This window comes from Schistocerca piceifrons, unplaced genomic scaffold (assembly GCF_021461385.2).
Source record: "Schistocerca piceifrons isolate TAMUIC-IGC-003096 unplaced genomic scaffold, iqSchPice1.1 HiC_scaffold_2508, whole genome shotgun sequence".
NCBI classification, from domain to species: domain Eukaryota; kingdom Metazoa; phylum Arthropoda; class Insecta; order Orthoptera; family Acrididae; genus Schistocerca; species Schistocerca piceifrons.
In genome coordinates, this window is record NW_025728453.1 from 1 (window position 1) to 24204 (window position 24204).

Sequence of the window (24204 nt, forward strand, 5' to 3'; positions counted from 1 at the left end):
TTATAAGGTCTTTTTTGTACACATCTGGTCCAAAAGATTACATGCAAAGATAAACGTGCAAACTTTTTGATCTATCTGTTTATGAATTAAACTGTAAAAGTTTTCTCTCTTGACAATTTTGACAGTGTTACACATGGATTTACAAAATTCATTTGGGTAGAATTTGCAATAACTATGGCCAAACAAATTCGAGTTGAGCTAGGCACAGCAAGAGGAAATTGTGGTCATTGTCTCCTCATGTATGAAGCCAACATGGTTATTCTCCTATGATATGGGGTTGAAACATTGTCTAAAAGTGGCAAATAATTCAGTTTGTCCATTTAATAATAACTGTGGGATCAAACCATCTCTTCATTAACTATTGATGCATCTGAGTTTTACATCTGTTACGTTTTTTGGTTTTCATTTAAGCAGTGTTTGGCAGAAGATAAGTCTGTCTTTAACTTCCGGTTATGGTGTTCTCTGATCCTAGTACAGACTGATCTCCCAGAGAACATCATAGAAACTGGAGACTAAAGAAGCCACATTTATCCTTCAATGAACATGCTCAAATAAAACCATAAATACATATCAGATAGTGGAGTAATGCCCTTGGAGTGAAAAGGTGCAAAGTGCACTCAGCTAGAAATATTAGAAAATAGAAAAGAGACTGGTGTATCTCCATATTTATTAATGAACTAGGTCAGTACCCACCATTTCCCAAATATATTTATTTATTCACCCTCCTCTTACCCCATCCTCCTCCTCTTCCACCCCCCTCTTCTTCTTCTTCTTCTTCTTCTTCTTCTTCCGGCCCCTCCTCCTCCACCTCCTCTACCGCTGCCTCACCACCCTCCTCTACCGCCCCCCCCTCACCCTCCTCTACCGCCCCTTCATCCTCACCCTCATCTACTGCCCACTCATCTTCACCATCATCTACCGCCCCCCCCCCCCCCCTCAACAAAGCCGAGTTGGAAAACCAACAGAACCAGGAAGATAGTGGGGCCAACATAAGCAAGGACACCAAGAGAGGGAGAGGAGAGGGAGAGGGAGAGGGAGGGAGAGGGAGAGGGCAAGGGAGAGGGGAAAGGAGCAAGGAGGGGAAGGGAAAGGAAATGCAGCCCTGGAGAGAAAGAACGCTGCAATGGCTCGGGGCCCCGTGCTCGCCATGCACGTATCCACAAAAGAGTTGTGGACCCCCTGGGAGGGGAGGGGGCAGAATAGAAGGGGGAGAAGGCAGAAGACGGGGAGGGGGTTGAGGGGGGACGGAATAGGGGGGTGAGGATGAGGGGGCGGACGACGGGGAGGGGGCGGAAGACGGGGAGGGGGCGGAAGACGGGGAGGGGGCGGAAGACGGGGAGGGGGCGGAAGACGGGGAGGGGGCGGAAGACGGGGAGGGGGCGGAAGACGGGGAGGGGGCGGAAGACGGGGAGGGGGCGGAAGACGGGGAGGGGGCGGAAGACGGGGAGGGGGCGGAGGAGGGGGAGGGGGCGGAGGAGGGGGAGGGGGCGGAGGAGGGGGGAGGGGGCGGAGGAGGAGGGGGAGGGGGCGGAGGAGGAGGGGGAGGGGGCGGAGGAGGAGGGGGAGGGGCGGAGGAGGGGGGGAGGGGCGGAGGAGGAGGGGGAGGGGGCGGAGGAGGAGGGGGAGGGGGAGGGGGGCGGAGGAGGAGGGGGAGGGGGCGGAGGAGGAGGGGGAGGGGGCGGAGGAGGAGGGGGAGGGGGCGGAGGGGGAGGGGGAGGGGGCGGAGGAGGAGGGGGAGGGGGCGGAGGAGGAGGGGGAGGGGGCGGAGGAGGAGGGGGAGGGGGCGGAGGAGGAGGGGGAGGGGGCGGAGGAGGAGGAGGAGGAGGCAGAGGAGGAGGAGGAGGGGGCAGAGGAGGAGGAGGAGGAGGAGGGGGGCGGAGGAGGAGGAGGAGGGGGCGGAGAAGGAGGAGGAGGGGGCGGAGAAGGAGGAGGAGGGGGCGGAGGAGGAGGAGGGGGGGGGCGGAGGAGGAGGAGGAGGAGGGGGCGGAGGAGGAGGAGGAGGAGGAGGAGGAGGAGGAGGGGGCGGAGGAGGAGGAGGAGGAGGAGGAGGAGGAGGAGGAGGAGGGGGCGGAGGAGGAGGAGGAGGAGGGGGCGGAGGAGGAGGAGGAGGAGGAGGGGGCGGAGGAGGAGGAGGAGGGGGCGGAGGAGGAGGAGGAGGAGGAGGGGGCGGAGGAGGAGGAGGAGGGGGCGGAGGAGGAGGAGGAGGAGGAGGAGGAGGAGGAGGGGGCGGAGGAGGAGGAGGAGGGGGCGGAGGAGGAGGAGGAGGGGGCGGAGGAGGAGGAGGAGGGGGCGGAGGAGGAGGAGGGGGCGGAGGAGGAGGTGGAGGGGGCGGAGGAGGAGGTGGAGGGGGCGGAGGAGGAGGTGGAGGGGGCGGAGGAGGAGGAGGAGGGGGCGGAGGAGGAGGAGGAGGGGGCGGAGGAGGAGGAGGAGGGGGCGGAGGAGGAGGAGGAGGGGGCGGAGGAGGAGGAGGGGGCGGAGGAGGAGGAGGAGGGGGCGGAGGAGGAGGAGGAGGGGGCGGAGGAGGGGGCGGAGGAGGAGGAGGAGGGGGCGGAGGAGGAGGAGGAGGGGGCGGAGGAGGAGGAGGAGGGGGCGGAGGAGGAGGAGGAGGGGGCGGAGGAGGAGGAGGAGGGGGCGGAGGAGGAGGAGGAGGGGGCGGAGGAGGGGGGGTGCGGAAGAAGAGGAGGGGGTGCGGAGGAGAAGGAGGAGGAGGGGTGGAGGAGGGGGCAGAAGAGGAGGAGGAGGACGGTGGAACAGGAGGAGGAGGAGGAGGGGTGGCAGTGGAGGAGGGGGGCAAATAAATAAATATATTTGGGAAATGTTGGGTACTGACCTAGTTCATTAATAAATATGGAGATACACCAGTCTCTTTTCAATTTTCTAATATTTCTAGCTGAGTGCACTTTGCACCTTTTCGCTCCAAGGGCATTACTCCACTAACTGATATGTATTTATGGTTTTATTTGAGCATGTTCATTGAAGGATAAATGTGGCTTCTTTAGTGTCCAGTTTCTATGATGATCCCTGGGAGATCAGTCTGTACTAGGACCAGAGAACACCGTAACCGGAAGTTAAAGACAGACTTATCTTCCCCCCCTCAACCCCGTCTTCCGCCCCCCTCAACACCGTCTTCATCCTCATCCCCCCCTTCATCCTCCTCCTCCTCAGCCCCCCTAATCCTCGTCCTCCGCCTTCTCTCCCTCCTATACCGCCACCTCCCCTCCCAGGGGGTCCACAACTCTTGTGGATACGTGCATGGTGAGCACAGGGCGCTGAGCCATTGCAGCCTTCTTTCCCTTCCTTGCTCCTTTCCCTTCCTTGATCATTTCCCTTCCCTCTCATGGTGTCCTTGCTTATGTTGGCCCCGCTATCCTCCTGGTTCTGTTGGTTTTCTAATTCAGCTTTGTTGCATAATCATCTCCTCCTTTTGGCATTCCTTGGTCCCCCTCTGGGGTTTGACCTCCATTACAAAATTTCTCCTCCGTAGTGTGAGCCATTTGGGGAAGAGCACCTTACCTAGTATCTCCGACGTGCGCCCTCCTAGTACATTCCACCTTTTCTTTCACGTCGTTGTCTGATAGTAGGGTGCACAGCCAGCATGGTAGCCAGCCAGTATGGTGGGGTCGCTATGTACCCTTTTGATTGAGCCCCCTGAACACACAGGGATTACACTTCTGATACCTGTGCTGTGACCTCATGCTTGCCTTGGAGTGGTTGCTCGTCATCCTGGAGCATCGGAACTCCCGGCAATGGCCGCCGTGCCAGACGGCCCTTGCTGTGGCTGGGTGGCGCCCGTGAGGAGAGCCCCTGATCGGAGTGGGTGGTATCAGGGTGGACACTATGCAAATGAAACGCATACGGGTCCAGAACTCTGGCCGTTCTTCTGCGGCCATCTCTCTGCATGGAACTGATTCCTCAAGTGCTGCTTCTCTTGCCCCTTCGGCATTCCCTTCCATGGCTACCCCTGGGAAGAAGGTCAGGCCCGTCAGCTAGGGGCAAAACCTTTCCCCCGCTATCCAGTTTGCACCAGGACTGATGGAGATACTTTCACCAATACCAAACCTTTATTCTTTGTGGAACACATTGAAGACAAGTTTGGCGAAGTGGACTCCCTCAGCAAGATGCGGTCGGGTTCGTTGCTGATAAAAACTGCTTCCGCTGCCCAATCTGTGGCCCTTCGTGCCTGTACCCATCTTGGCACCATTCCTGTGTCCATTACCCCCCACCAGTCTCTAAATATGGTACAAGGTGTGATTTTTCACAGGGACCTCATCCTTCAAACTGATGAGGAACTTCGGGACAATCTCGAACGGCGGGGTGTTCACTTTGTTCGGCGTGTTCAGAAGGGTCCTAAAGGCAATTGTATTGATACTGGTGCCTTATTTTGGCCTTTGAAGGGAATACCCTCCATGACAAAGTTAAGGTTATGGTCTATCGCTGTGATGTGATGCCGTACATCCCACCTCCTATGAGGTGTTTTAAGTGCTTGCGTTTTGGACACATGTCTTCCTGCTGTTCACAGGCCCCTCTCTGTGGTGACTGTGGACGTCCACTCCATGAGGGGAGTCCCTGTGTTCCCCTCCTGTCTGTGTAAATTGTCATGGTAGTCATTCTCCACGTTCACCAGATTGCCCAGTCTATAAGAAGGAAAAAAAGATACAGGTGTATAAGTCCCTCGATCGTTTAACCTACACAGAGGCCCATAAGAAATATGCACCACTGCACCCGGTGTCCATGACATCTAGTTACGCCTTGGTTACATCATCATTATACTACTGGAATGAAGAAATTAAAAAGGAAGTGAAATTAAAGAAAGAAAAATATTTAAAATGGTTAAATACCAGAAATCTTCAAGATAAAATAGAGCTTAATGCACAACAAGCGAAAATCCGGAAAAAGGTTGCAGAAGCAAAAAATAAAGTTTGGGAACAGTCATGTCAAAAAATTGAATCCTATATTGGTGGTAAAAGAAACACAGAAGCATGGAAAACTATAAAAAATTTAAGAAGGAATTCCAAGGAAACAACACATATTAAATATATTACTCATGACTCTTGGGAAAAATATTTTAAAAGTTTATTAACAGAAAACAGGGAAGAATACTTGGGAAACCCTGAATATAATGAAATGATAGATCTACAAGCAGAGAATTACATCCGTTTGGAAATAGAGACAGTAAAAACTGCAATAAAATCTTTAAAGAATTGAAGGGCTACAGGCATTGGAGGTATTCCTGCAGAATTATTAAAATTAGGAACAAAGAAATTAATGGAATTGTTAAGAAACCTTTTCGAAAGATGTTTAAATGGGGAAGATGTCCCAAATGATTTGAAAGTAGGATATATTTCAGTGATACATAAAAAAGGAGCGAAAGATGAGTGTAAAAATTATAGGGGAATAACAGTGACCAATACCTTCAGTAGATTATATGGAAGAATTATTAAATATTTGTTAGAACAAGAATACAAAGAAAAGGAGGCTGAAGAACAAGCAGGTTTTAGAGCTGGAAGATCAACAATTGATCATATCTTTTGCCTACAACAAATTATTGAAAAAAAAATGGTTCGGGCACAACCTATACATTTAGTATTCATAGATATAGAAAAAGCCTATGATAGTGTGCCTTTATCCAGTTTATGGAGAGCTTTAATATCAATAGGAATAAATCCAAGAATAATTAAAGCAATTCAAAATTTATATAAAAATTCTATTTCAAAAATAAAAATTGGTAAATATCTATCACATGGATTCCAAGTCACAAAAGGATTACGTCAAGGATGTAGCATCTCACCTACATTGTATAAAATATATACAGAAGTAACTTTACAGAATTGGAAGAAAAAATGTCACGCTATGGGAATACCAATAAATGATAGAACAATATACTCGTTACAATTTGCAGATGACCAACTGATTATAGCCCAAGACTATGAGGACATAGAGTATATGACCAGAAAATTGATTCAAGAATATAAAAAATCAGGTCTAAATGTAAACATGAATAAAATAAAGTACATGGTAATTGGTGGAGTGAATATTTTTTTTTTTTTTTTTTTTTTGTAGGGTTTAAGGGCGCTCAACTGCTGAGGTCATTAGCGCCCAGTCACTGGTGTTAGAGCAAATGGAATCTGCTAAAACTCAAGGGGATGGGGGGACACCAGAAGTACCTGACAAAGATGCAGATAAAATAAGTAAAAAGTTTAAATGTCTTTGGACAAGCCAGTTAAAGTTATAAAACGCAGAATACGAGCAGCTGCTCGAGCGTCATCAGCTAAAACATCCGGTAAAGTAGATGGCAGGGACAGGATAACACGAAATTGATTAAAACGGGGACACGACAATAAAACATGGCGCACTGTTAATGCCAGACCACAAGGGCACTGCGGGGCTGGATCACCGGAGAGCAGGTAGCGGTGGCTAAACCGGCAATTCCCAATCCGCAACCTGGTCAGAAGGACCTCCTCGCGCCGAGATGGTCGGGAGGATGTTGTCCAAGCAGTTGGGAGCGGTTTTACTGCCCGGAGCTTGTTTCGTTGGAGGGATGACCAAGCATCCCACCACAATGACACAAGCCTCTTACATACATCCCCACGAACGTCAGATGACGGGACACAATGGGAGGCTGGCCTAGGCAGGAGGACTGCAGCCTTGGCTGCAGCATCCGCAGCCTCATTCCCAGGCACTCCTACATGTCCGGGAACCCACAGAAAGCTGACAGGAGAACCATTATCAGCGAAAGAATGGAGGGACTGCTGTATCCGTTGAATCAAGGGATGGACCGGATAGGGAGCTCCAAGGCTCTGAAGAGCACTGAGCGAGTCAGAGCAGAGTACATACGATGAATGGCGGTGGCGGCGGGCATACTGAACGGCCTGATGGAGAGCAAAAAGCTCGGCCGTAAAGCTGGAACATTGGTCGAGGAGCCGGTATTTAAAGGTGGCGGCCCCGACGACAAAGGCACAGCCGACACCATCGTCAGTTTTGGAGCCATCGGTGTAAATAAAGGTGTGACCGGCAAGTCGAGCACGAAGTTCGACAAACCGTGAGCAATACACTGCAGCCGGAGTACCCTCCTTCGGGAGTGAGCTGAGGTCGAGATAAATAGGAACCGGAGCCTGGAGCCAAGGTGGTGTCGGGCTCTCACCCTCTCTGAAGGTGGTAGGGAGGGCAAAATCCAATTGTCGAAGCAGGCGACGGTAGCGGACTCCGGGTGGCAGCAGGGCAGACACATACAACCCGTACTGACGGTCGAGAGAATTGGCGAAGAAGGACTCGTAAGAGGGGTGGTTGGGCATAGACAACAACCGGCAGGCATACCGACACAGCAGTACGTCGCGCCGGTAAGTCAATGGTAACTCGGCAGCTTCAGCATAAAGACTCTCCACAGGACTAGTGTAGAAGGCTCCGGTCGCAAGACGTATCCCCCGATGGTGGATGGAGTTGAGCCGGCGTAAAACGGACGGCCGAGCGGACGAGTAGACGAAGCTCCCATAATCCAGCTTCGATCGGACTATGGACCGATACAAGCGAAGCAGGACAGTGCGATCCGCTCCCCAAGATGAACCGCTAAGAACTCTTAGGACATTAAGGGAACGTGTACAATGGGCCGCCAAATAAGAGACACGTGGAGACCAACACAGTTTCCTATCCAACGTGAGCCCTAAAAACTTAGTTGTGTCGACGAATGGGAGAACAACGGGACCGAGATGTAAGGATGGCGGAAGGAACGCTTTATATCTCCAAAAGTTGATACAAACTGTCTTCTCTTCAGAGAACCGGAAGCCATTTGCCACGCTCCATGAGTAGAGGCTGTCTAGACAATGCTGAAGGCAGCGCTCCAGGAGGCATGTTCTCTGGGCACTGCAGTAGATCGCGAAGTCATCGACAAAGAGGGAGCCTGAGACATTAGGTGGAATGCAATCCATAATTGGATTGATCGCTATGGCAAAAAGGGCTACGCTCAAGACGGAGCCCTGAGGCACTCCGTTCTCCTGGAGGAAGACGTCGGACAATACGGAACCCACACGTACCCTATACTTCCGATCCGTTAAAAAGGAATCAATAAAAAGGGGCAGACGACCGCGTAGGCCCCACCTGTGCATAGTGCGGAGGATACCTCCTCTCCAACAGGTATCATAAGCCTTCTCCAAGTCGAAGAACACGGCTACCGTTTGGCGCCTTCGCAAAAAGTTGTTCATGATGAATGTCGACAGGGTCACAAGGTGGTCAACAGCGGAGCGGCGGCGACCAAAGCCGCATTGGACATTAGTAAGTAGTCGTCGAGATTCAAGAATCCAGACTAACCGAGCATTAACCATGCGCTCCATCACCTTACAGACACAGCTTGTAAGAGAAATGGGGCGGTAACTAGAAGGAAGGTGTCTATCCTTCCCAGGTTTGGGTATAGGAACAACAACGGCGTCACGCCAACGCATGGGGACTTGACCTTCGGTCCAGACGCGATTGTAGGTACGAAGAAGGAAGCTTTTGCCCGCCGCAGAAAGGTGTGCCAGCATCTGAACGTGAATGGCATCTGGCCCCGGAGCAGAGGACCGGGACAGTGCAAGCGCACGTTCAAGTTCCCGCATAGTAAAGGGGGCATTATAAGTTTCCAGATTCAGCGAGTGGAAGGAAGGTCGCCGAGCCTCTTCTGCCTCTTTCCTGGGAAGGAAGGCAGGATGGTAATGGGCGGAGCTTGAAACCTCCGCGAAAAAGCGGCCAAAGGCGTTGGAGACAGCCACAGGATCAACAAGGACCTCATTACCTGAGGTCAGGCCAGGTACCGAGGAGTGGGCCTTAATGCCCGACAGCCGGCGCAGGCTACCCCAAACGACAGAAGAGGGAGTGAAACTGTTAAAGGAGCTGGTGAAAGAGGCCCAACAAGCTTTTTAGCTGTCTTTGATGACTCTACGGCATTGCGCTCGGAGTCGTTTGTATTCTATACAATTCGCCAACGTAGGATGGCGGCGAAAGGTGCGTAAAGCACGTCGTCGAGCACGGATAGCGTCCCTACAAGCCTCGTTCCACCAGGGGACGGAAACGCGACGTGAAGAAGAAGTATTACGAGGAATGGAACGTTCGGCAGCATTGATGATAACAGCCGTGAGGTATTCGACCTGACTGTCACAACTGGGAAAATCGTGGTCCGGAAAGGTCGCCAGGGATGAGTACAGTCCCCAGTCAGCTTTCAGTATGTTCCAGCTTGAAGGACGTGGGGATGGGGTGTGGTGCACGAGACGAACGACACAGGGGAAGTGGTCGCTCGAATAGGTGTCAGAAAGGACATACCACTCGAACCGACGGGCAAGAGTGGCAGAACAGATCGAGAGGTCCAAGTGGGAGTAGGTATGAGTAGAGTCTGAAAGGAAAGTGGGGTCGCCGGTATTGAGGCAGACAAGATTGAGATGGTTGAAGACATCCGCCAAGAGTGAGCCTCTTGGACAGGACGCAGGAGAGCCCCAAAGGGGATGATGGGCATTGAAGTCGCCAAACAATAAAAACGGCGGGGGAAGCTGATCGATCAGGTGCATCATGTCAGCCCGACTAACAGCAGATGACGGTGGAGTGTAGACGGTACAAACTGAAAAAGCAAAAGCAGAAAGAGTAATGCGGACAGCTATTGCTTGGAGTGGGGTGGTCAATGGGATGGGATGGTAATAAACATCGTCCCGAACGAGCAACATGACCCCACCATGAGCTGGGATACCGTCCACAGGGGTGAGGTCATACCGCTCCGAGGTATAGTGGGTAAAGGCAATACGGTCAGTCGGGCGCAACTTGGTTTCCTGGAGACCAAGGACGAGCGGACAGTGCAGGCGGAGGAGCAGTTGTAATTCCTCGCGATTAGATCGGATACCTCGTATGTTCCAATGAAACAACGCCATCGCTAGTCAAAAGGTTGGGGGAACGAGACGGGGAAGAGCTGGTCACCTCGACGGCCGCGGAGGGCCAGGTTGCGAGGGAACTACGCTACAACCGACGGGAGGCGGATCCGGTTCCATCGACTCGTCGCCAGCTGGTGCCGCTGTCCCTGGTTGTGTAGGAGGGGCCGCATCATTTGCCGACGAAAGGCCGGCGGAGCGCCTGGCAGCAGAGCGTCCCGGTGAAACTGAGGACGGCCGGGAGTGGCGACTCACGGATGGAGCGTCAGACGAAACGCGCCGGGGTGGAGAGGGGGATAGAGACTTCTTCTTGGAGTCCTTCTTGGAAGGCCGAGGAGGCACAGGGATGGTGGGCTGGACCCGAAGAAGGTCCTCACGCGCGGGGTCCGTTTTGGAACGCCGGACCTCGGAAGCTGGGGTCCGGAACGTTTCCCCGATGGACACCTGAGAAGAGGATCGCTTCTCAGGTGGCGTGGGGGGAGGGGGAGGGGGAGGGGGAGGAGGAGGAGGAGGAAGGGTGGCCCCTGGGGCAGAGGGGGTGGGGGCCACGGGGGAGGAGGATTTGGAAGGGAGGGATTTGGGAGGCGGAGGCAGAGCCCCCTGATGGGTGGAGGAGGTGGAGGGGGGACAGGATAGGGGTGAGGATACCGCGGAAGGAGTGGACACAACTGAGGCAAACGAGGTGGTCAATGGCACGGGATGGAGGCGGTCGTACTTCTTCCGGGCCTCAGAATAAGAGAGCCGATCCAAAGTTTTGATTTCTTGTATCTTTTTCTCCTTCTGATATGCTGGGCAGTCTGAGGATCTAGGCGAGTGGACGCCAGGATAATTAACGCACCGAGGTGGTGGGGTGCATGCATGTTCCTCACGAAGAGGACGTCCACAATCGCCACAAAGGAGCTCAGCCTCACACCGTGACGACATGTGCCCAAAGCGCAAACACCGAAAACAGCGCATAGGAGGCAGGATGTAAGGTTGCACATCGCACCGGTAGCACATCACCTTTACCTTCTCCGGGAGAACGTCCCCCTCGAAGGCGAGGATAAAGGCCCCGGTGTCGATGCGACGGTCTTTGGGGCCGCGCTGGACTCGCCGGACGAAATGCACGCCTCGGCGCTCCAGGTTGGCCCTGAGCTCCTCATCAGATTGTAGCAGGAGGTCACGATGAAAAATAACCCCCTGCGTCCTATTTAGTGCCAGATGTGGGACAATGGATACTGGGATGTCCCCTAGGCGGTCGCACGCCTGGAGCGCCGCCGACTGTGTGGCGGAGGTGGTCTTAATAAGGACGGACCCTGAACGCATCTTGCTGAGAGCCTCGATTTCCCCGAAGACGTCCTCAATGTGCTGAACAAAGAACATGGGCTTGGAGGTGGCGAACGTCCCCCCATCGGTTCGAGAACAGACCAAATAGCGGGGGAAGTACTTCGCCCCAAGCCGGCGGGCCTGTCCCTCCTCCCATGGAGTGGCCAAGGGGGAAAGGGCAGGAGAACCAGAACTAGAAATGGTACCTTTTCTTTTGAAAGACTCGGCCGCAGAGCGACCAGATACATGTTGACGTTTCATCTGCGAAACGTCCGCCCCGATACCACCCACTCCGACCAGGGGCCCACCCCATGGGCGCCACCCAGCCGCAGCAAGGGCCACCTGGCAGGATGACCATTGCCGGGAGTCCTGATGCCCCAAGGAGACGGGCATCTACTCCTAGGCCGACGTGGGGAGGGTGCAGCTCAGGTATCGGCAGTACGATCCCTGTGTTGTCAGGGGGCTACAACCTAGAGGGTACATGACGACCCTACCACAACGGGCTGGCTACCGTGCTGGATTTCTGGTGCCATGGAAAGTCCATCATGATCGCTGGTGCAGATGGAGATGCACTATGGGCGTAACTTGGACAACCCATCAGGCGTTGAGGCCCAATTTGAGGAATAGTGGGTAAGGTTACAACGCCGGTGCCATGCTGAGTGCCAAGGTCTTAGTGCACTTAGGACCAGTGGTACACCATGTAAGGTGTCCTTCCCCAAAAGGCTCGTACTTCTGTAGAATTTTGAAAAATGGAGGCCAAACCCCAAGGGGGACCATTACATGGAAGGCCGAAACGGTTGAAACTCCTTGTAGTCGCCTCTTACGACAGGCAGGAATACCTCGGGCCTATTCTTACCCCGGACCTGCAGGGGAGGGTGGAGTGAATGGAGACTTAATATTAGAAGAAGGGATGGGAACAATAACAGCTACTGAGGAATATAAATATTTAGGTGTGAAAATTACAAATGATGGGAAACAGGACAAAGAAATTAGATCAAGAATAAATTCTGGAAAGACGACAATCTCTTTATTGAATGGAATTCTCTGGGACAAACACATAACAACTGATAACAAAATAAGGATTTTTAAAACAATAGTTAGGAGCATTATTACATTCAGAAGTGTGGACAACAAAATGGCAACTGAAATCAAAATTATTAGCCACAGAAATGGATTTATGGAGACGTTCAGCAAGAATATCAAGATGAGAAAGAATAAGAAATGCAGTAATCAGAAACAAGATGAAATGTAAAAATTCAATTATTGATTTCATCGAGCACAAACAACTTAAATGGTATGGACACATCACACGAATGGAACAGGAAAGGCTACCAAAATGCATAATCGACTGGGTACCAATTGGAAGAAGAAAAAGGGGACGACCACCTGATACATGGATACAGGGAGTTCAGTCAGCAATGAGGAAGAACAACATTCCTGAAGATTTATGGACAAATAGAGAAGAGTGGAGAACAATAATTAGTGACTTACTGTAATCTAGAATAGGTGCTGGAAAAGTGTACTCACATTGTAAATCCAGAATAATAATAATACATCTTCACCCCTTCCTCCCCCTTCCTTACCCCCATCCCAGACCCCTCTCCTCCCCCCTCCCCTGCAGCTCCCACACCTTCTCCTATGGGCGCTGCTCCCCCTCCCCAGCCGGAGAAGTGTCCCACTCCTTCCGCGTCTGCCGGTCAAGGGCGCCTCTCCCGGGATGCCCCTTCCTGGCACCTTCCAGGCCAATAGTCTGTCGGCCCCCAGGTCGCCCGGTCTCTTTCTGTTCCTGATCTTGCTGCAGCTGGCTCCTTCATGCCACACAGCCCTCCTCGATCTCAGCCTGAACGGAAGAAGAAACCTAAGTCCCGGGACAAAGAGACTCTGGTGTCACCAGAGGTCCTTTCCCCGACTTCACAACCGGATTCTGACCTGTCGTTCATGGACGTCGCCCCTCCTTGTCGGTGACGGGTGGGGACCCCGGTGGTATGACTGGATTTAAAGTGTTCAGCCCCCATTTAAATCATCGTTCTGTGGTTCTGCAATGGAATTGTAATGGATACTATCGTCACCTTCCGGAATTGAAATCCCTTCTTTCGTCCTACTCTGCAGCTTGTGTGGTTCTCCAGGAATCTCATTTTACTGATGCTCACTCACCGACCCTCCGTGGGTTCCGTGTTTTCTGTCGAAATCGGGTCGGACCCCTGCGGGCTTCTGGTGGCGTTAGTACATTGGTCCATACAGACATTGCTAGCACTTGGATTCCTCTTCAAACTACATTGGAAGCGGTTGCTGTTAGGGTCCACTTCGACTCTGCAATCACAGTTTGCAATCTTTATCTCCCTCCTGACAGGACTCTTACACCTGCTACCTTAACTGCCCTTATTCAGCAACTTCCTCCTCCCTCCCTGCTCCTTGGGGATTTTAATGCTCATCATCCTTTGTGGGGCAGTGCCTCTCCATCTAGACGAGGTCTAATAGACCAATTTATTGCAGACCACGACCTGTGCCTTCATAATGATGGCTCCCCTACTCATTTCAGTGCCGGTCATGGTACCTTTTCTGCCATTGATCTTTCTCTTTCTTCTCCCTCTCTCCTCCCTTAATTACACTGGTCGCCACACGACGACCTTTGTGATTGTGACCATTTCCCGTTGATTATCACGCTCCCTTCCCGCTCCCCGATGGACAGGTTACCTCGTTGGACTTTCCAACGCGCCGATTGGCCTCTGTACACTGCACAGGTCGCGTTTTCTCCCTCTTTGTCGGGTTGTATTGATGACGTCCTACGTGACGTGTCTGACGCGATTGTTCGCGCTGCTAGCCTTGCTGTCCCGCGCTCATCTGGACCATTTCGTCGCCGGCAAGCCCCATGGTGGAGTACGGCTATTGCTATTGCTGTTGCCATTGCCATCCGTGATCGCCGTCGAGCTTTGGAACACTTCAAGAGGCACCCATCCGTATTCAGCCTTCTTACCTTTAAACGCCTTCGCGCTAAAGCCCGTTATTTAATCAAACAGAGCAAGCGGATATGTTGGGAACGATTCGTTTCTTCCCTTGGTTCTACTGTCCGTCTGTCACGGGTATGGGCTACACTTCGCTCTCTCCAAGGTTGCCATCGGCAGTCCACCCTCCCAGGCCTTCACCTCCCAGATGGCATTTGTATGGACCCATTAGTTCTTGCAGAACATCTAGCGACCCATTTTGCAGTGGCATCAGCGTCAGCCTCCTATCCAGCTGCTTTCCTTCATCAAAAACAGCGGGCTGAAGCTTCCACCTTATGTTTCACCCCCTGTGAGTCAGAGCAGAAAGAAATTCCCATTCAGTAAAAGGTTCGTTGTAAGATTCTATCTTCTTCTCATGATACGTCCCCTGGCCCAGATTCCACTCATAACCAACTGCTTCAACATCTCAGTGCTCCACAACGGCAACATCTTCTTCGGGTGTTTAACCATATCTGGCTCCAGGGTGACTTCCCTTCTCAGTGGAGGGATAGCATTGTGGTTGCTGTCCTTAAGTCTGGTAAGAACCCCCTATCTGTTGACAGCTATCGGCCAATTGGTTTGACCAATGTTGTTTGTAAGTTACTTTAACGGATGGAAGCCCGTCGGCTCAATTGGGTCCTCGAATCTCGGGACCTATTGTCCCCTTACCAGTGTGGCTTTCGAGAGGGACGGTCTCCAATCGATCATTTACTCCGCTTGGAATCCGCAGTCCGGCAGGCTTTTTCCCAGCGCCGCCATTTGGTTGCAGTGTTTTTTGACCTTAGCAAGGCCTATGACACGGCCTGGCGCCATCACATCTTACTTACCCTTCATCAGTGGGGTCTTCGGGGTCCAATCCCGATTTTTATCCGCCAGTTCCTGATCCATCAGTCATTCAGAGTCCGAGTTGGTACTGCTTTTAGTTCTCCACGGACCCAGGAGACGGGCATCCCAAAGGGTTCTTTCTTGACTGTCCTTTTCCTCATTGCTATCGATGGACTTTTGGCCTCTGTCGGTCCCTTGGTCGCCCCTGCCCTGTATGTGGATGATTTCTGCATTTGGGTTAGTTCCTCCTCGATGGCATCTGCAGAACGGCAGCTCCAGGTAGCTATACGGCGTGCCCTCTCACACGGGTTTCAATTCTCTCCTTTAAAATCGCGAGTGGTCCACTTCTGTCGCCGTACTACGATCCACCCTGATCCAGATCTGTATCTCGCTGCACAAAGATTGCCTGTGATCCCACAGTTTCGTTCCTTGGGTCTTCTTATCGACAACAAGCTCACTTGGCTGCCCCATATCAGACTCCTGAAGGTAGGATGTTTCCGTAAACTCAATGTCCTTCGCTTCCTTGCCCACTCCTGTTGGGGTGCGGACCGTTCCCTCCTCCTCCGTCTTTAACATGCTCTAGTTGTCTCTCGCTTGGACTATGGTTGTCAAGTTTATGGTTCAGCTGCTCCTTCCACACTGCACGTGCTGGATCCAGCCCACCATCATGGTATCCGTTTGGCCACCGGTGCCTTCCCTGTTGATAGTCTCCTGGTTGAAGCTGGGATTCCCCCCCCCCTTTCTGCTCAGCGGTCCCAGCTTCTGGTGTCTTATGCACTCACTATCCGTTCCTCTCCCACTCATCCTTCCTATTCTATCCTGTTCCCAGGCCATCGACGTCACCCACCCGACTCCCGCCCTCGGGTGGGTTTACCGGTTGGGCTGCGCCTTGTGTCTCTTTGCCGTGATTTTCAGCTTCCTTCTTTGTCCTGTCTTCCTCGCTCCCTCCCCTCCACCCCTCCTCGGTTAGTTCCTCGGCCTCGAAGTCGGATGGATCTCCACCGAAGTCCGAATGATTCCATCCCCCGGTGGTGTTCCGTTCCTTTTTCCGCCAAATTTTATGGGAGTTTCGGGATGCTGTTTTTATACACTGATGGCTCTAAATCTGCTGATCATGTGGGGTATGCCTACACGTCCTCTGTCGGAACGGACAATCATCTGCTGCCACCTACATGTGGGGTGTTTATTGCGGAATTGATAGCAATTTCCCAGGCCCTTACCTTTATTAAACAGTCCCAACACAACCGCGTTTTGTTATGTACGGACTCAATGAGTGCCCTTCTTGCTATTGACCGGTGTTTTTTGCGCCATCCCTTGGTCTCTGCCATCCATGACCATCTCGCTGATATTCACCATGCTGCTTGTTCCATTGACTTCATTTGGGTCGCTGGCCATGTAGGTATCCCAAGTAATGAGCTCACTGATCGTTTGGCTGGGGGATCAGTCACTTGCTCCTCGTTTTCTGTAACCCCTCCTGCAGTGGATTTACAGTGTCAGAGCCATCAGACATTCATTATCTTTCAAAATATCATCAAGACTGACTCAAAGAGAAGAAAGGTTCTTGCTTTAATGGTTAGACTCCAAGTGTTACTTAGATTTTTCTTACGTGGATTGTTGAATAATGATTTTCCTATCAGTGCATAAAAAAAGTGAGGGTACAGCAGTCAGGTGTTGCGGCACCTATTTAAAAAATTAAATGAAATGTTTTAAGGGTGCTAAACAGCTACGGTCATGAGTGCCCATTCTAAGGTGGTGGTGTTATGGTGGTATCATGTTTTCATGGAGGGGGCTTCCACATCTTGTTTTGCGTGGCACTATCACATTATAGGCCTCCATTGGTGTTTTAAGCACCTTCTTGCTTCCCACTGTTGAAGAATAATTTGGCAATGGTGAATGCAACACGATCGAGCACCTGTTCATAATGCACAGTGTGTGGTTACAAAAGAATAATATCCCCATAATTGACTGGCCTGCACAGAGTGCTGACCTGAATCCTATAGAACACCTCTGGGATGTTTTGGAATACCGACTTCCTGCCAGGCCTCACTGACTGACATGGATACCTCTCAGTGCAGCACTCCGTGGAGAATGGGCTGCCATTCCACAAGAAACCTTCCAGCACCTGGTTGAACATATGCCTGCAAGAGGAAGCTGTCATCAAGGCTAAGAGTGGGCCAACACCATACTGAATTACAGCATTACCGATAGAAGGAGCCACAAACTTTTAATCATTTGCAGCCAGGTGCCCAGATACTTTTGATCACGTAGTGTATGTGTCTTCATAGGCTGGGCAGACTGGTGAAACAGGACAGGTGGTGAATTGTGGCAGAACTACCATTGGACTGTAGTGCTGGGAAGGAAGAGTAGAAGTGAGAGAGACCACACAGTGCATCAAATGATCCTAATGATTGGGGGCCTCCACAGCCGACGAACATTTGCCAGTGTTACCACAGCATCAGCAACTACGACAAATTGTCATGTGACCATCGGCACTGGAGGTTGGCGCAGTATCAGAACATTGGATGGTCTGATGAATCCAGACACCACCTGTATCATGCCAATGGAAGCCTGGGAATCCATGTTCCATGGAAACATGTCCTTGACACCTGGGAACCTTTACATGGGCACCCATGAATGCTACAGAGCTCGTGTAAGCCACCATGATGGCCAAGTAGTATTGTATACTGCTTGCAGACCATGCATACACCTTCATAAACATAATATTTACCCACAGCACACTAATTTTTCAATGAGATAATGTGCCCTGTCACCAGGCCATGAGTGTGATGGGGTTGTTCAAGGAACAGTGTCAAGTTCCAGTTTATGTGCTGCGGCCCTCCCCTTATCTATACACTGGTTCCACAGTTAGGCATTGTTTGAAGTTGCTCCGAGCATTTCATAGCTACACAAAAGGGACAGCTCACTAAATGTTGCTTATGGATACGTGGGGAAGTCAAAGGAGACAAGTTATAAAAGAAGTAAAACGTCATAGTAAGGGTTGGCAACGATGGAAGAAATGGGACAGGTAGTGGAAGAGGAGTCAAACGATGTTGTGGTTTGTTACATGTAGCACTCGGCATTTGATTAGAAATGGTAAAGGCAGTTTGACAAGCAGATAATCAAAGACGTTCACTGAACTTCAGGTTACTGCAGGGAGGAATTTAAGAATGTTAAGTATGGCAGGAGGGTAAACAGGAATCAGCAGATGGGATGATTCAATCACATTGATGGCTAATTGTAGCACCAGTGTAGAGGGAAATGGGGCACAGAGGTAGGCGTGTGTGTGTGGGGGGGGGGGGGGGGGAAGGGGGTGTAATTGTCAGTTTTTCCACACCTGCTATAGCCAGATTCATATTTGTTTCCCATTCTAGGGGCATATGAATACTTAAATGTAAAGAGATGGGGTAAAAGGCTGTAGAATGTTCGATGTGTGAACAGCACAAGTATGTTCACATACCAAAATTTTGGTGAAGAAAGGAGAATGAGAATTGAGCAGCTGGTTCCTCACTTTTCTATTATTGTTTTACAGGGAAACACATTCATCTTTTTGCAGTCTGACAAACACACATACAGTGTTTGTGTAATCCTTTACATCTATGTTGAGCGCACCCTCTTATATGAATACACACATCTGAAGGGGGAAAATCTAGCCAGTAATTCGTGTACTAAAAACATGGAAGAAACACACTGACATTAGTAGCTCAAGACTCAGTATGTTGAAGTCACTATGCAGTCAGAATACTGTAATTCTAACTTTGCATTCTTCTTATGTAAGTACTTTGGCTACAATGATCACTATAATAACTGTTGCAACAACTGGTATTCAGTTCTATCCTCCATGTCCCTGTATGTGACTAATTTTGGGTAACTAAGCACCCACCCAGGGCCTGATACCAGTCACAGATTGCTGATGTCACAACTTCGAAGGACAACAAAAGTTTTGAAATCATTATTTCGCCTAATTATTGACCAAATTCAGAAATTTAGAAGGCCATAATTTCCTCTTTAAGATGTGTAATATGACAGAAGTTCAAACGAGTAAGACATATAGTACAGTTAGGAACTGGAGGAGGTGGGTGCTTGTCGACTTAGCATGGATTGCATGTGTATACCTTGACTTTATCCACACAGTGTTGATGAGTGAGAGCACATACCAACTTCCAACAAACTTTTCTTTCCTCATGTGAGTCTCTTGCAAACCAAAATGTACATAATACAGTACTTCATTCATAAACATTATCCGAGTGCTAATACTAATATGAAAAAAGGCGAATGTTTAAATATTGCAGACTTGTGTAGCATTTCTTCAATGAAACCTGAACAGACAAATTTATGAGCATCACAGAATAACTTCTTTCTATTACAATATAGTGATGTTAATTAAGGAAGACTGAAGGAAGGCTTGTGATTTACACATGTTTTCACTGCCAAATAATTTCCTCCCCAAACTTGGTCAATTACATCAGCATATATGTTAGCTTTTCAACAAACAATGAACTTGCATAGAACCCAATTGACAAGATAGGATGAAACAAAGGAATTAGATGTTAATGTTATGCATAATTGTAAGTGTAGTAATTGCACATAATTTCACTAGCTACATAGTAACAGATGTTTCAGAACAAGATATGGAAGAGACTATTACTGAGGCACAATAATCTATGCAACCCATTGGCATTAATCTAGCAATTAACAAAAACAGGGTATTTCACAATTCCTATCACAGGCTTTGTAGATGAAGTTTTGATAATGAGGCAATGTCAAATGTACAAAGTCTCCTTTACAAACCATAGAAGACTGGTATAGGAATTTTGGTACACCCTGCACACTGGAGACTACAGTGAGAGCAAACAACCTATTATGCTTGGGATGGTGAGGAGAAGATTCATTCACATTACCTTCAGTGCATCTAAACAGTGAACAGAAGACATCCTTAATACGCAGATGCCGCTGAAAAATTTGCTTTCCTGACATTTTTCAGGGGAGTTCTCAGTATACTTCAATGTAACATATGTATGAGCACACAATTACAACTACGCATCAGTTGTTGTACAATTAAGCAGTCTTATAGCTTTAACTGTAGAGCCACAACCGACAAGTGCATTACAGAAGGTAATGTTCAAATTCTATGACAATTTTATGTAATTAAAAAAGCAGTGGAAAACTGGACCTTACAATTTTTATACAAGTCTTAATTTTCATGTTGTAAGGAGATATTACATAGAAGCTCTACATTCATATGGTTATGTTTCACAAATTATTATATTAAAGAAACAAAATTATTCCACTAGCTCTATCATCTGTTGACGCAATCACTTGAGCCACAAATATGAGAATGGAAAACACAGCATCAGAATGTGTGTGTGTGTGTGTGTGTGTGTGTGTGTGTGTGTGTGTGTGTGTGTGTGTGTGTGTGTGTGTGTGTGTGTGTGTGCTACAAAACTCATTTTGGTGCGGAATAACCACACCAAGCTAGCTGCAAAGTAATAAAACAGTTAACAGCATTTTTACTGGAAAATAAATCTCTAATACACGTATTTATCAGCACTGAACATGATCTGAGCAATTAACTGGTACAGCGTTTTTTACTAAATAAATGGCCAGTATAGTGGCACTAATTTCTTTTGGTACATTTAATTTGAGGGTCATGATAATCTAATCTGTAAAACACATGTAGGTTTTTGTTACTGTATATTATAGTTGCCAATTAACCTCATTTACCTGTTACATTCATTTAAATATGCATATTACATACAACAGAAGCTATGTTAATATATACATTAGATTAGTTGCAGGCAATAGTGTGAACATTTCATCACTTGTGTCAGTTGGGGCTTCCACAGTTTCTGTGCTGCAGTATTGGTGCAGAACAGAGGCAGAGAATAATTCTGAAGTAACATTTATGCACCCAATATTCTATGGATAAGTACAATCTATGAGGAAATAATAATAAAAAAACAGCAAAGCTGCAGGAAAGGAATATACATGAATAGCTTGTTAGGAATATCTCAAGCAAAATTAAACCCAGATTTATTTTTTCCCCAGTGGTACTGCCTGTGCTTGAGAGGTGTTTTTGTCCTCCTCCTGGTCACAACTGATGTCATAGCACATACATCACACTGGTGGTAACTGTGGCTGATACTACATTGAAGACAGATTAATCCTGTTACCTCATATCATGAAGTCTGGATTGCCTTTTGTGACTAGTTCATTGCAAAGACTACACAGGTCTTAGAAGACAGGTGGTCATTTCTTGTGCCACACGATATGTTGCACTCTTCTGGTTATCCTGTCTCCCTCATGACATATTCTGATATAAATCTGCAATCAGGCCAATTTAGGAGCTACCACTGTTCTTTGAATTGTTTGTAGAACACCCACAGCTCTACCACATCTCGCTGATTGGCCAGTGAAATGTCAAGTTGGGACTTCCACTAAGACTGGCATCTCTCAGTGTCTTCATTCTAAGCTGTCCGGTTCCTCTTACGAAATTAGTGATACGGTGGTATTTAGGACTGCATTCAGCTGAATATTCTTTGAGATACGATGATGTGTTGTGACTGACTGATGTGCTTCTACATCAGAGAATCCATAGCATGCAGATACAGGCAGTCTTCTACTCTTCATACTTTGGTCTCTTGGCTCTTATGCTGGACATTTTAGCCATGGTGAAGGAAGTGGACAACAGATAGAGCTTCTTTGTCACAGTTTAAACACTTTTGTGGAACTATATAGGCCTACAGGTAGCTTATGTACTCCTCTGATATAGAAGACTACAGGTAAAAGTACTTCAGGCCTCTTGTCAAGCTGGCTGGACATCATTTCTTCCTGTTAGAGGTCTGGTAGGATCTTCTTCAGCAACAGTGGTCACCAAAATACAAATGAAGACCGTTAGTGCAGACATCCATGAGGTATGGGATGACTGGCAACTGTGGAATCTTGTATCGTCAGAGGCGGCTGTGTGCTGTAGTGTGTTTTGGGATGAAGTACATTGGTTCCTTGTCATTTCAGCAACAGCCCCCCCCCCCCACAATGTTTTGTCACTTTCGCTTCAGTCTTCTCTTCACATTAGGCACAACATTTTCATTCTGTCCCTCAGGAATATACAACTGGTTCATAACATCACATGAAATTTTGAACACCAGCCTCCTCTGTCATTTGTTCACTTGCCTCAGTGCAATGTTGAAGTGCTGTGCTTCTCTCCAGTATTGTCCTTGTAGTAATGGCACTAACATGGGGTTACAAGTTTATATTATTACTCATTACTTTTTATGATAATTCTTCCAAGAGCTGGAACAGATCCATTTTATGTGGTTTACCCATCTCACCTACTTCATTTTTGATGCAGAGAAATGTCCCCAACTATAGGTCACATTGTTCCCAAATGAGTCATCGTGGGTGAATGATGGTAGGAACACCACTGTCTACACAGCCATTATGGTTTATTCTGATCTCACAATCTCTTTGTTCTTTGTCAGCCTTCATATCCAGGGCTTATTCTGAAGCTTTTGAGCACTAAGATTCTTGCACAGATAGACTACCAGCCCTGTCAAATATTCCTCAGTTTGGAGGACCATATTTTGTCTTAAAGGGTTTGCACCCCTGGAAGGGCTGGCTTCATTGTGTCTATGGAGGCCCTCCTCCCCCCATGGAATGTAAGATTAGAGAAAGAAGATGAAAGACACCCTCGGGCCTCGCAACCTAATACCGTCGGGGTCGAAAAAATCAAGAGTTGGCCAAGAGAGGCCGACAGGAAAGAAAACAGATGCCAGTAAGTAAGCAGAAGCAGTGTCAGAGGCATCAGACATTCAGTATCTTTTGAAATATCAAGACCGACTCAAAGAGAAGAAAGGTTCTTGCTTTAATGGTTAGACTCCAAGTATTACTTAGATTTTTCTTACGTGGATTGTTGAATAATGTTTTTCCTATCAGTGCATAAAAAAAATAAAGATTAACTTTAAGAGTAACAGTGCTGTTATTCAATAGCAGTAATTTTACAACATGCAGACACTTTACAGAGACTTTTTACATGTTACATACAATTAATACTGTATGCTCTATGTTTACCTGCCACAAGCAGGTTACTCCTTAGCTAAAAATAGAAACCACTTGACATGAAAGTGTTTTCCTCATTTTAATAATAGTTGAAATGGCTACACTATATTTGATGTAGTCATGATAAAAATGCTAATATTCCTCATAACCAAATTGAAATCATTCCATAGAAATCTTACAATCTTTGTTTAAAATACTAAATTACATATTCAATGTGTGTGTATAGAAAATAATCATACAGCAACAACACACAGTATGTTTAGCACAAATCTTGCAGAGTTTACTGCTGATGTTTCACCACCAATTTAAATATTTTGTAGCAAAATTTTTTGTCTTGATTGTAGCTCATGCATGTTTGGATAATGACTGACTTCAACCAAGACAAAATATTGATTTTTTTTACATACATAGGTTACAGAATACAGCAAAAAACTTTTTTCAACTGTTCCTCTCATGTTTCCATAATACTTACAGAGAAAGTAAAGGTTACCCTAAATAAAGTTTAAATAATGACATTTACAAGCTCTAACACAGTCTACACCATCTTCACTTACAAATTTTCCATCTACCACTTACTAAGTTTGAGTACCATTTGCTCTGTGTGAGTACAGTGTCTTCAAATACTCCACAAAATAAATGTACAGCCTACAACATTTCCTTATTTATTTACCATATTATTGGCCAGTTTAGACTACCACACTTGTCAAGTACCTATGAATACACATACCACCACAGAGCAATATGTAACACTCATACTGTGTAGGGATGTAAGAAATGCAATAATGACGATCCAAATTTTGATTTGCATTATCAGCCATTACTTAGAACTGTATGAACAGTTTACACTATGTGTCACAAAATGTGGCACACAAATTATCAAATGGCTTTGAGCACTATGGGACTTAACTTCTGTGGTCATCAGTCCCCTAGAACTTAGAACTAGTTAAACCTAACCAACCTAAGGACATCACACACATCCATGTTCGAGGCAGGATTCGAACCTGCGACTGTAGCAGTCCCGCAGTTCCGGACTGCGCGCCTAGAACCACTAGACCACCGCAGCCAGCACACAAATTATCAGTCCACATATAAAGCCATATATGCATAATGGTATTCTTTTTATGAAATATATGCCTACTGAAGGGCATGAAGTAGGTGAA

General features: G+C 48.3%; 1 protein-coding gene across 1 annotated transcript in view; it reads right to left on the reverse strand.

Annotated features, from left to right (window-relative positions):
* Positions 1 to 1246: 1246 nt before the first annotated feature.
* LOC124743671 (uncharacterized protein DDB_G0271670-like) overlaps positions 1247 to 24204 on the reverse strand; it is a gene marked incomplete at its 3' end in the record, with an annotated part of 40497 nt that continues 17539 nt past the window's right edge. The window contains 4 exon segments of the mRNA XM_047248848.1: positions 1247 to 1373; positions 1702 to 1870; positions 1872 to 1970; positions 1972 to 2830. Coding sequence (XP_047104804.1) covers positions 1247 to 1373; positions 1702 to 1870; positions 1872 to 1970; positions 1972 to 2830 — 1254 coding nt within the window.